Raw genomic sequence first — 12,645 nt, 5'->3', positions numbered from 1 at the left:
GTGTATTATTTCTCTCTCTATAGATACTATATCTATATATTTTCCAACCCTTGGAAAAAAAAGGTCAAGGTCAGCGTGCGCTATCTGCGCTCTGTGGTTCCATCAGAGCTCTGAGAACAGAAACGCAGCAGGAACCTGCTCACCAGCTGAGGCGGCTCCATAAGGTTTTATCAAGTTGGAAACTCTGCGAGATACGTGGCCGCCCCAGGCCATCCCATTGGTGGACGCCAAGCTGCGTCTGGGGGATAAATACGGCAGGAGCCCCTCGTCCAGCCTCACATCTCACCATGGCTTTCCTTTGGGTCGTCTCCTGCCTCGCCTTCGTCAGCGCCGCCTACGGTGAGCTAATGAAGTCCTGCCACCAGCCTTTGGTGGATTGAACTAAGCTGGTGTGGTCTTTATTTGATCATTTAGAGAGTTTAAAGTTTTTCTGGGCCCTGTGAAAGTCCATGATCACAAAGGATGAGGCAGCCGGAGTGAAATAGTCTCTCTGAGGGCTGGAAGGACAGATTATGAAGCTTTGAATTCATGTTTAACCTCCTCTCTCGCCAGGCTGCGGTATCCCCGCCATCCCTCCCCAGGTGTCTGGCTACGCCCGCATCGTCAACGGCGAGGAGGCCGTCCCTCACTCCTGGCCCTGGCAGGTGTCTCTGCAGGTGAGTAGTTTGTGAGATAACAGCCAAACTCTGATGCAAACAGTCATTATTGTACATTCTCTAATGGTTCGAACATCTTGTAAATGAAAAAACGGTAACGTCGGGCTATTATTCATTGTTCTGGGGTCCCCTTGGAACCTCCTGAGGGATCCTTGATTAATAACCTTATGACTCCCTCGCTCAGCAATCCAATGGATTCCACTTCTGCGGAGGTTCCCTGATCAATGAGAACTGGGTGGTCACTGCCGCTCACTGCAACGTCAGGTTAGCCATTGAACGCTTACAGTAGATCATGTCAATATAGACACACAGGATTTTCAGCCTGAAATAAATCTAAATTTCACTCATACCATGGCACTAACTCTAATTCATTAAATGGTTATTCTTTCTGTCTCATTGCAGGACCTACCAGCGCGTGATCCTTGGGGAGTACGACAAGGGCTATGGCTCCACCAGCGAGAACATTCAGATTCTGAAACCCGCCAAGGTAACCACTGAGTAACTACCGAGCCAAAGTCCCTTAATAAAGAGTAGAATAACTACGTGAGCTATCACAGGAGTTCATCCCAGGAGGGAAGGCAGTTTGTCAAGCAATACGATTTTTTTTACGATCCTTGAAGCTACTACACGTGTAGAAAGTGTGAAAAGTGCCGCTCATACCATCTCACGCCCCCGCAGGTCTTCACCCACCCCAAGTGGAACCCCCGCACCATCAACAACGACATCGCCCTGATCAAGCTGGCCACCCCAGCTGTCCTGGGCACCAACGTCTCCCCCGTGTGTCTGGCTGAGACCACCGACATGTTCCCCCCTGGCATGACCTGTGTGACCACCGGCTGGGGTCTGACCCGCTACAACGGTACTACGACCCACATACTCCTACAAGACAACTTAGCGTTCAGAAAGTTCCTGAGAACAGCCTTTGTAGGCACGAGCACGATCGCTTTCATAATCAAGTAAAACGGGGCTTGCGATATGGGCCATCTAACTGATTTAGAATGGATCCTGTAGGAGGCGCAAGGCAAAGATGAGCAGAGATTGCATCAAAGCTCCGTTTATTTGAACTTAATACCAAAAAATGTTGACATGGAAAAGGTGTTCTTTGGTGAATTTTGACTAAGTCAAAATATTCAAGTAAAAACATAAAATTATATTATATATATGATGTGATATATTTATTTATTCATTACTGTATTGCACAGAGTAAGCACAGCATAAACCGATTCCTTGAAACGTTTTATCTATTGTGGATGTAAAGCGCTTATATCCAACACTCCATTATGTCCATCTATTGCGGCAGTGACTGAGACATGCAAGAGTGGATTCTTGAAAAACACATTCTATACGGATATACTGTATATTAGTTGGATATCAGCACTTTCACTTGAGCTTAAGCTAAATTGTAGACAACTGATTCTCTAATACTCACTTGCGAACACAGATCAAAATGTTAACAGTTAAATTATATCCAGATTGTATATTCATCCCAGAGTATGAAGCAAAGCAACTCAATGAATCCATACAATTACCGTGGTAAATCATCTCTCTTTCTCTCTCTCTCTCTCTCTCTCTCTCTCTCTCTCTCTCTCTCTCTCTCTCTCCTCCCTATCTCTCGGCTCTCTTTTTGGATCCTGGCAGCCCCCATGACCCCCAACAAGCTGCAGCAGGCGGCCCTGCCCCTCCTCTCCAACGAGCAGTGCAAGACTTTCTGGGGCAGCAGCATCACCGACGTCATGATCTGTGCCGGAGCTGACGGTGCTACCTCCTGCATGGTAACGATCCCTGCCATCGAAATCAGCTCCTATTTCTTCTCTTCATTTCCTTTCTCTTTAGTCCCTTGGTGCGCTCTTTCGCTTGCAACCCTTCTTCTCCTCCGCCAATGTCTCGCATGGAGCTTGTCCCTAATCTGTCCCTGCGTTTGTCCTGGTCGCAGGGTGACTCCGGTGGCCCCCTGGTCTGTCAGAAGGACAGCATTTGGACCCTGGTCGGTATCGTCTCCTGGGGAAGCAGCCGCTGTTCCACCTCCACCCCCGCTGTCTACGCCCGTGTCACTGAGCTCCGCTCCTGGGTGGACCAGATCCTGGCTGCCAACTAAAGGCCTCCGCCTGCACCTCCAACCAACCAGGCCCTCAGCCCCGGAACCCCAAGCCTCAGGGAACCCCAGGGTTTCTGAAGCATGGCGGGGACCACCACCCTCTGCTGAGCTGGAATGAGAATTTCAATAAATCTATTTGAACATTCAGAATTGTGGTTCTTGCTACTTGAAGTGACTTGTGTGTCTTTTGTTTATTACTTGCATTGGCCAAGTGATGGAGCTATTTACCAACTAGACAAAGAGAGGGGAAACAATATTCATACCTGGAGGCATTTAAGTGCATGCAGTTCTACAACAAATACAAATATCACCTTCACTAAAACAGATGACTCTTCTAGGTGTAAGGACGACAACATATAATTAGTTTTAATAAATACAATAATATCAAATATCAAAAATAATAATATCCCTATAATATATATGATCAATACCTGGGTGAATTCACATTGAGTATCTGATTTTGCTTTGATGGGAAATGTATAGAAAACACTAACTGAACCAATGTTTAAAGATGCTGCCAGTCTCCTAGCAGTTAGATGTCTGAATATCTCATGGACCACTTCACTAAGGGACAAACACACCCTTCAGGTCAACAGAACATTAATCCCTGAAACGGTGGATCAGTGGACAGAGGACGCTCAAGCATCCATTGCCAATGTCACTCTCCCGTGCTCTTTTGAGGGAGATTGGCAGCTTTTATCAAAAGCCGGCTCAATTATGGACCAGCGCGAGATTCACGCTGAGGGCTGAGGCAGTGATGCACTGATGCAAACTCATCACACCCTTAATCTATCATTCGACGTCCCTCCACTTGATTCAAGTGTTTTTCTTCCTCCTCCTGCGCCTCCCTGTCTCCCTGTCTCCCTGTCTCCCTGCCTAGCTGTAACATGCCTGGCCACCTGCTCTTTCCCACATTCTGAAGCTTGTGCGTTATTAATGACTCTAACAAGTGTCTTGTGGGTTGCAGGGTAGATATGGAGGAGGAGGCAGGTAGAACACAAACCAGCCTTAGCCGGGAGTTCATTCAAACCAAAGTCAAAACGTTTGTCTTTCAGACAGACAAACCTATCGATCAGCAACATGCGGTGCTGTCCGGAATGGGAGCCCGGGCTTGCTGTCTTGGGGGCAGAATCCACAGCAGCTTTTTAAAGACTCTCTGAATGACCTCAAATATTACAATCATGCTGGTAATTTATTCACATTTATATTCAGAATAACCACTTTGTTGTTGAAAATGTCTTTACGGATCAGACTGCTTGTCTGTTTGCTTACTACTATAATTTCCCACCCAATTAAATAATTTAGGCACTAATGGATGCTCATGATTAATCAATAATCGATCATTCTTCAGTGTTCTATCATGTTGATCAAGTCACCAATCACATTAAAACAATTATTTTGCCATGAGTGCTATGAGGAAGGAAATGTAATAACTGTACCTGACTATGAAACCTACACCAGGCTATCTGATTTTATTATTAAGTTTAGTTTTCAGTGCTTTTCTGTGTGAGGGAAACACAGTGCATGGACTGGACATTGGCTGTTGTCTAGCAATTTTGCCATAACTATTATTGAATTACTGTTAATGACTCCGTTATTCAATAATTTAAAAGATTATCGATCAAGATGTTTAACCACACGTCAAACAATGAGGGTGATTTATTTTGGTCATCCTATGTTTCACTTGTTTAAGTTGTATAACCTGATAAAAATGTCAAATTTTCTTCCCAGTTTGGTGTAAAAAATAATAATAATAAAATAAACACATATGGGACCGTGAGAAACAATCCAAATCAATTTAGCAACTTGTGTAATCCACTGTATAGATCCACTGTATTTTAAAATCGTCATTCTTTCTGTAGACATGAGAATTTGCATGTGCCACCAAGGCTGCAGGGCAGACGGTCATTTCCATTGCCCTGGCTGTCATGTCATCATAATCAGGAAGGATATGATATGTGCAGGCATTTGCAATCCTGCAATGGCGCAGCACCTCTGCCTGTGTCACCGACCAGCCACCATCTCATATTGGGATCAAGACAACGAAAGGAAATAGAAGAACAACTGCACAAAGCACATGATGAAGAACGTCAGGGGTTGATGGAGAATTTTTACTTTGCGTTTTAATGTCAAGATGACTGCGATTTGTTCACGTCTGAAGTCAGGGACCCTTGACATTCCTGTGTGCGCAAGCTTTAAAAAGGTCATAAAATAAAATTGTTGGGAACCATTAGCCTACCTACTGTGTTGTGAATGTTCTCTCTTTGGACCCCTACAATCACCGCCAATCATTCCAGCTACACTGGAATTCATATTTTTTTTACTTTGATGGGTTTTACAAAACTGGGTGACAATTATCAATGTAATGGAAGTTTGTGGAGCTTCAGAGCTCATACTTATCCCCTGTAGTTTAGAATGATTGAAAGGATACTCATACATATTAATATATTATTGATATGAAAACATGGGTGTGTTTTGTAATACTGTTATATATATATTACAGTGTATATAGTCGTAATATACAGTATTTAGAATAAGATTTCTAATATATCATTTGCATAAAATTTTATTTTTTGAACTATTCACTTATACATATTCATATATTAATGATATGTATTTTGCGCATCAATAATTATTTTAATAACTACAATTTATGTATTTTGTAACACATATTACTGTATATATAGTCTTGATATATTTATAATTAGATTTGTAATATATAGTTTTCATAAAATTCTAATTTCTGAACTATGACCTGGAAAAAGGAAATACAATACAATACATCCTCCGACCAATAAACCGCCTGTAATAGCCTCCCATCCACAAAAATCTTCACCTGTGTTTTTGTGTTGAGCCATGGGCAGGCCACAATTGCCGCTGCCTTGCCTTGTGGACACGTACCTGCCTGCCCCCAAAGTGGTACCCGAGAAAATGCACCTCCCTCCGTCCAACCGCACACTTCTTAGTGTTGGCTGTCAGCCCGCCTCAAGGTCTCCAGGACAGCCCCCATCTGCTGCTCCCAGGTATGACTGTGCATGATAACATCATCCAGATCCGCAGCAGCATATGCTGCATGGGGGCGCAGCACCCGGTCCAGGGGCCCCCAACAATCCAAACGGAAGTATAAGAAATTGGTACAAAGCGTCCAGAGTGGAGAAAGACATTTTTCCACTAGACTCTGGAGACAAGGGAATCTGCCGATAGCCCTTGATCAAATCCAGTGTTGTGAAAAGCTGTGCTAAGCCAATCCAGGTGTTCATAGACCCAGGGCATTGGATAGGCATCAAATCTTTGCCACATCATTCATTCTGCAATAGTCCACACAGACCCACCCAGGTATAGACCCATCATTCTTCAATACCAGCACAATGGGGCTACACCAGTCACTGCTGGACTCAGGCAAGCGATATGGCCGTAAACGAACTGTCACCCCTGAGGATGTTTCAACGTGGTGGTCAATGATGGTGTTGTGCCCTGGCAAGGGGGAGAAAGCATCGGCAAACTGCCATTGCAAATTCACAACCTCTTCTCTCTGGCCCAGTGACGGATGATCATCGCAAGCGTGGGTCAATTCAGCTTTGGGACCTCTGGTCCCAACTCATATCTCTCCACTACAGTTGTTGCCAGAAAGACAGGGGCGCACTGAGCGTACAACCTCATAATCAACATCCCCCACTCGCCGTGTGACCACAAAGAGCCCTTGCCACTTGACGAGTAATTTGGAGCTAGATGTGGAAAGTAAAACAATGACCTTATCTCCCAGTGATAACGGTCTCAGCTGAGCCCTGCTGCTCGGGCAACAGGTGCTGGTGAAGGCACACGAAAGCAGGTCTAAGTAATAAACAGGAATTAGCATGGAGGCTGTTCCAAGTGAGAACAGACCCTGCTTTAGTCTCAGTTTCACTACATTAACTACATTGTTGGACAATACACGAACATGGCAACACGTGTCTGGTGCCACTGCCATGTGTTGGCAAAGTGGCAACCATTGATAAAATACTGTGGACTTATAGTTCTCTATTTTACTGTGGGCCCCTTATGGGTGGTAGGACTGTAGAATAAGTCCTTGGTGTATTTACCCTTTATTTTCCACTGTGGCGACCCCGAACTGGAGCAGTCGAAAGAAGAAGAAGAAGAAGAAGAAGAAGAAGAAGAAGAAGAAGAAGAAGAAGAAGTATTTATCCTTCATGTATTATGGATCCTGCATTAGTGCTGTATACAATGGTTGCACTTTATAACTGCACCTTCTCTTATGTAGTGAAATTTATGTATTATAGTCCAACACAATTTTTTATGTCTCATCAAGCTATAATTTCCAGTCGAGTTGAGACATTTGAATGCCACAGTTTAACAAAATATCAATAATGCAGTCCTGTGTTCCGCAACGGAAGATGAAACTTAAAAGTCATACAGCGGGGGAAAGGCAGTCTTTGTGACTCAGTCGCAGAGCCTTGAAGCCCTGAAGCCCTCGCTGTTGTTCAATATTACATAGTGTCCTGATTGCAGCAAATTCTGCACTGCAAGTCCTTGGGCCCCCAGCAACACACCCACCAAGTGTGAAGTAGATCGGATGAATTGTTGTCGAGATAATTAAAGGACATACAGACAGACATACAGTACAGACAGACAGACAGACGGACAGTCAGACAGACAGACAGACAGAGATTCCTGCCTTAGTTAAATGCAAAAATTATGCAAATCACTTTGAACTGCCCCATTGTATGAAATGTGCTGAACAAATAAACCTGCCCTTTTCAAATATAAATAAATATCTCCGTAAAGGGTTTGATCAGGATTCTTTTTTTTATCCTATTCTAGGCTGTTGGGGGCGTTGCAGATGAGCATCCAAATGTCACTCACAGTCTCAATAGGTGCACATAATTGACATAATGGATATCGGTCTTGTTGCACATAAGCACATTATATCCTCCGAATTAAATGTTTCAACAAATCAGATTGATCGTAAGTTGGGCAAATTAAAACAAATCAAATTAGGTGATTGCAGTTCTGAATTTTTCACAGCCTTTGGAAATGCCACAGCTATTCATTATTTGATAAAATGCCTCGGAAAAGGCCCACGTGAGTCTTGTAACTGTCGTTCTGGGCGACGTCCCTCGCTCCATCCACATCGACCTTAGCCACCGCAACACGTGCTCCTCCAGTGTGACAAGCATCCGCCTATGAATATTTTTGAGTACTTAGAACTGGTATAAAATTGGATCTGAAAGGCGGTGATTTATGTAAGAGCGACGCGTGCCATGATGCGACCATCGATATTGTGAAATGGAGTGGACGGTTGAAGTGCAGGAGATTGGAGAGGGCCATAAGGAGGCAGAGAAAACGAGAAGAGAGGAGCCTTGTGTGCCCAAGGATGATTCCCACCCTCTTAGCCTTCCTCAGCCTTCCAGAAATCATTTCAAGGCTGAAAACACATGACAAAAAAAAAAAAAAAAAAAATGTCGGGAGGCCGCACAAAGTGAGTGAAGGTGAAAGGTTAAAGGTATAAAGGCACTTCAAAATAAGTAGAATCAACAAATGAGAACGAGAGGTAGAAGAGGGGTTTGCTGTCACAATCTGAAGCCACACTTTCGGCCACACACAGTCATCACAAGGTGGCAGAAAGGATCATGAGATAGGGACGAAACAAGCTCCGCTGCTCTGCAACTTGGCCTCAGTATAAAATCGACCGTGACTGTTTCGTTTTCTTACCATTAAGGGCTCCCTCAAACTTAACGGGTTCGAGTACAGTGGATTATGCATTAGACACTGACTGAAGTTGAGGTTGGTCGTCTCCTCAGTAACTGCAGCCATTAAGATTATTTGCTCAGTAAAAAGCACATTTTCAATCACACTTTATGATTGTGCGCGCGCGTGTGTGTGTGTGTGTGTGTCATAGAAAAAAAATTGGAGCCCATTATTGGTTCCATTCTTGTTTTTCTCTATATAATTTTGATTTCCCAGGAGGAAATATATTCTGGATCGCAGGGGGAACAGAACAGAGAATCCTCTGAGAACAGAACGCAAGCAGTCCATCAACGTCACTTAATGCTCTCGTATTTCCGTGACAGAGAAGACCTGACAGAGGCGGTATCGAGCGGCGGTAACGTTACACTGTCTCAGAGAGCGGGGCCACGAATGAGCCGGAGCTTTATTAAAACCTAATGAGACTCACAAAGGTCGTCTGTGTTCAGGACGATCTATCACCTAACAATAAAAAAAAGAACCTCAATCTCAGTTTGTGCGAGTCTCTTTGTGCCCTCTGGCCGACTGGTACGGCCCTATCGGAAGCATTCATCCCTCAAAAAACTGCTCAAATATGACAATTTAGTGTGGCTGTTAACAATTAAGTTTGCCTTGAGGATAAACCATATTTTCACGCTTTAAAGGACAACACTGCCATTGTTAAATATTGAAATGTATTGTAAATGGCTTAGGGTAATTCATCAATGATGAATAGAGATTCAAGAACGATTCGTTGGTATATAGTGAACTCAACTCCAAAATGACTCGGGTGCCAGGAGTACGAGAGTCATCTGTTTTATTTGTTTTGTTTATGACATTGTAACTGCGGCCAAGCACATAGGCATTCACTGAGACTTGAACCTTGATTCGTGAGCAAAAAGCAAAAAGCATCATTTCAGTGACTCAAGTGAGTGAGATAATGTTCGACTCGCAAACTTCAACTAACTGCAGAGGAGAAAAAGGCCATTTTGCACCATTCATGTTGAAGTTGAGTCATGTGACTTGTTTGCACGTTGCATTCCAGCAAAATACATTTTTTGTGGTAGTTTCGCCTGCCACACGCCACCCCCAGTGGCGTTTTCACGGCTCTGCGACACAGAGACACAGGCAGAGATGTTGCAAGCACACCAGTTTATTGTAGAGAATGGGCAAGATGGAACAAGCCTGGAGCAGATGTATGTGGATGGGGGTTTTGTCTGTCGCTCGCTTATTACTCAAATGAGCAACAGGCATACAGCCACCCTGGTCCCGGGTCCAATTACCTAGACCCAAGACAGGTGTGGCTGCTTAAACGACACCACCCCCACACCACAAATTTCATAGTAGTCAATTGCTTTTATGATTCACACATGGCAAATTCTCTACCCTGCTTCAACTTCCTTCACCTGAATTCCTCCCTCGTTCACCGTGAATTAGAGTCAGAAGATTTGACAAAATCTTTTTACCGAGTCACTCATCTGGAACCAAGTCTAAAACACGAGTCAAACCTTTCATCACTATTAATTAGATTGTTGCAACGACTAGAAGTTGGAGTTTAGGCAAGAACTAAAACAAAGAAAAAAAGAATACACCAGAGAAGAATGTGGTTTGCTGATTGTAGATGTAGGGAATCAGTGTGGGAAGGGCTGAAGTTTGATCCAGAAGGCCCCAGAAGGACGGGGTGGGAACCACCAACCACCTCTTGACTGTCTGTTTAGAAACCAGGCTCTGGATGAAAACCAGGTTTGATCATGATTAGCTTCCGTTTCGTTGTAAGTGCAGTCACACGCTTTACTACCCAGGCCCTGCCGCTGAGAGAAAGATCGATTTACATCAACACCATGCAGTCCGTTATTGAATGTCTCGCAAATGCTTTAAGATGATGAGATTTTGTCTGAATATCTTTGCGTGAGACTCCTTACTGCTTATTGCTTCCTTATTGGAGGTGAGGCCAGGAGAGATTGTTATTCATTGCAATTTTCCGGGGAAGAATTTTTTGCAGCGAGAAGCTCATTGCAGTGATTTTGTGATTTTCTTCTTTCTTCTTTCTTTCTTTTCTTGTGTGTTTGATGCAACCCTTCAGTGTAAAAAACATTTTGAAAGCGGCTTAAATCTTAAATGTCTCTGTTGACAATCCAATCTCAGCAACCAAAGTGGTGGACAATCGCTCTCTTACGCAATCGTGCAACAGCTCTTGTTTGTGCAACGCTTAATTAGGAATTGGCCCGATCTCCTGAATACTGTAAAAACGATTATTTTTGCGTAGAGAAGCAGACTCTGTTAGTCAAGAGCCAGAAGCTCTACTGCCAAGCCATCATCAAAAGGCCACACTCCATCACTAAAGCACTAAAACTGCAACCTACAGAGGCTCAAGCCGACTTAAGCAAAGAGCCACTTAGTTGTATTCATTAACTTCAATCTTGTTCCCTAATTTGAAATTTCTCCATGTTTGCTGGTGTAGGGTTGACAGGTGGGATTCACTTTTGCAGACGTGTACATTCCTGGATAGATTGTGGAGTTTTGCTCGAGCATATGCTTTTTCTGTTGTAATCCAGATCCTGACTTTAAACAATTTATCTGAAAAATTCTAAAAAGGATAACACAAGACAGGTAAAGGAGGAACCGCTGTACGCCGAGAATGATTCTTATTTATTCCCCTTATCTTGCAATGTCCAATCACAAGCCCATGACGAGAACCCGGTTCCCTGCAAAGAAGCGTAAGCTGTGCCTCCACCTGCACACGGCTCATTTCACTCCATCCGGGAGCTGCACCCACCACCGCACGGACACTGCCTACACCACCCTGAAGCATCTGGACGCTTGTCTCTTCTGCCAATGAACGCTATATTTGGCTCATCTGAAAGACATTTTGCATGCTCCAAGGCTCATTAGTCCAAGTGCTTTGCAATGCTTCTTGCTCTAATGTTGCATGTCCCAGTGGATTGTTGGGGGGCTTGTATAAGATTTTTCAGGTTTCCTAATAAGCACTTGAATATCAAGAAGGCATTATTCTACTGAATGAATTCAGCATAGTTCCAGCTATACTCAGTGGAGCCTCATTGTGCCTGTGTGGTTTCACATAATCCTCACGGTTATTTGGCCAGGCTCCCATATAGGCAGCTCGACAGTAAATCTGCTGTTTGCTGCTTTTTTGTCGCCATGCTTGCTGTTGCAGACAGGTCCATGTACACACTCCATATAAATATATACTATACCGTAGTGCCTGGGTTCATGACTCCTCTGCTGTTTTGGGGATTCAAATTCATCATTCACCCATACACACTATTCACCCATATTTCATATGCTGCAAATATATTTTGTTGCTCGCTCAAAACACCCAGTACTGCAATATTGCAATTCTAATTAAACCTTGGATCACATTTGTCGTTGCTGCCATTAATCTGCATGTTTAGGGAGAGTGATCCATACCATTCTGAAAAACACAATGTTATGGCAAGAAACAATAGCATTTGGAATGCAGATGTCATTTTTTCCGGGACATTATCCTCTCAGTGGCTTAAAGCTTGTACAGTAATTCCAACCACTTGATAATAACAATAACCCTCCTATGCTCATAAAAGAAAATGTATTCCATTGTTCTTCTATAAACTCTCATTTGTTGCATTGGCAACAATCCTGTAGTTGTATGCCTTCACTCTGAACATTTTAATTGTGATACCTTTTGAGTTTGCAAAGCCATTCGAAAGGTTGTACGTTGTAATAAATTATAAAATGAATATACCACCTTTATTTTGAAACCTAAAATAAAATAAAATGTAAAATAAAATATACTACTAGCCATTTTCACAATAATTGTGCTGCATTCCATTCATTTTTATTTCATAATTAAGCTGCCTATTCCCAAATGCTCTTTCTCATAATAATTGGCTGCTTCCCACTGGTACTGTTCTGAAAGATGGATATCTGATTGCTGATAACCTCATTCTGAGCGACCAGCTTTTTTTTATGACAAAGGGCGACATTTCACAAATGGCTGTAAACAAAGGTAGAGAGCCCCCCCAATACACTTTCAAAATCCACTTTTGCTCACCCATTTTCAATTTTAGAGGTTGTTGGTGAAATTATTCATCATGCCTCTGTTTCTAGCCAGAAGTTGTAATTTAAGTGGGTCATTTCGGTCGACGTCAGCACACACATCTGAGGTACCGGCGA

At 43.3% G+C, this 12,645-nt stretch overlaps 1 protein-coding gene across 1 annotated transcript; it reads left to right on the top strand.

Annotated features, from left to right (window-relative positions):
- Window positions 1-287: 287 nt before the first annotated feature.
- ctrb.3 (chymotrypsinogen B, tandem duplicate 3) lies at window positions 288-2,751 on the top strand (the record flags this gene model as incomplete). Its single annotated transcript, XM_079997118.1, has 7 exons — window positions 288-339; window positions 553-656; window positions 841-920; window positions 1,059-1,143; window positions 1,335-1,515; window positions 2,295-2,428; window positions 2,590-2,751. The coding sequence occupies 7 exons, from the start codon at window positions 288-290 to the stop codon at window positions 2,749-2,751; spliced, it is 798 nt and encodes a 265-aa protein (XP_079853244.1).
- Window positions 2,752-12,645: the final 9,894 nt, after the last annotated feature.

Source organism: Zeus faber, assembly GCF_960531495.2.
Source record: "Zeus faber genome assembly, chromosome: 3".
In the NCBI taxonomy this organism is placed as follows: Eukaryota; Metazoa; Chordata; class Actinopteri; order Zeiformes; family Zeidae; genus Zeus; species Zeus faber.
The sequence above is the reverse complement of the archived record's forward strand: the minus strand, read 5'-3'. Positions and strand labels throughout refer to the sequence as shown.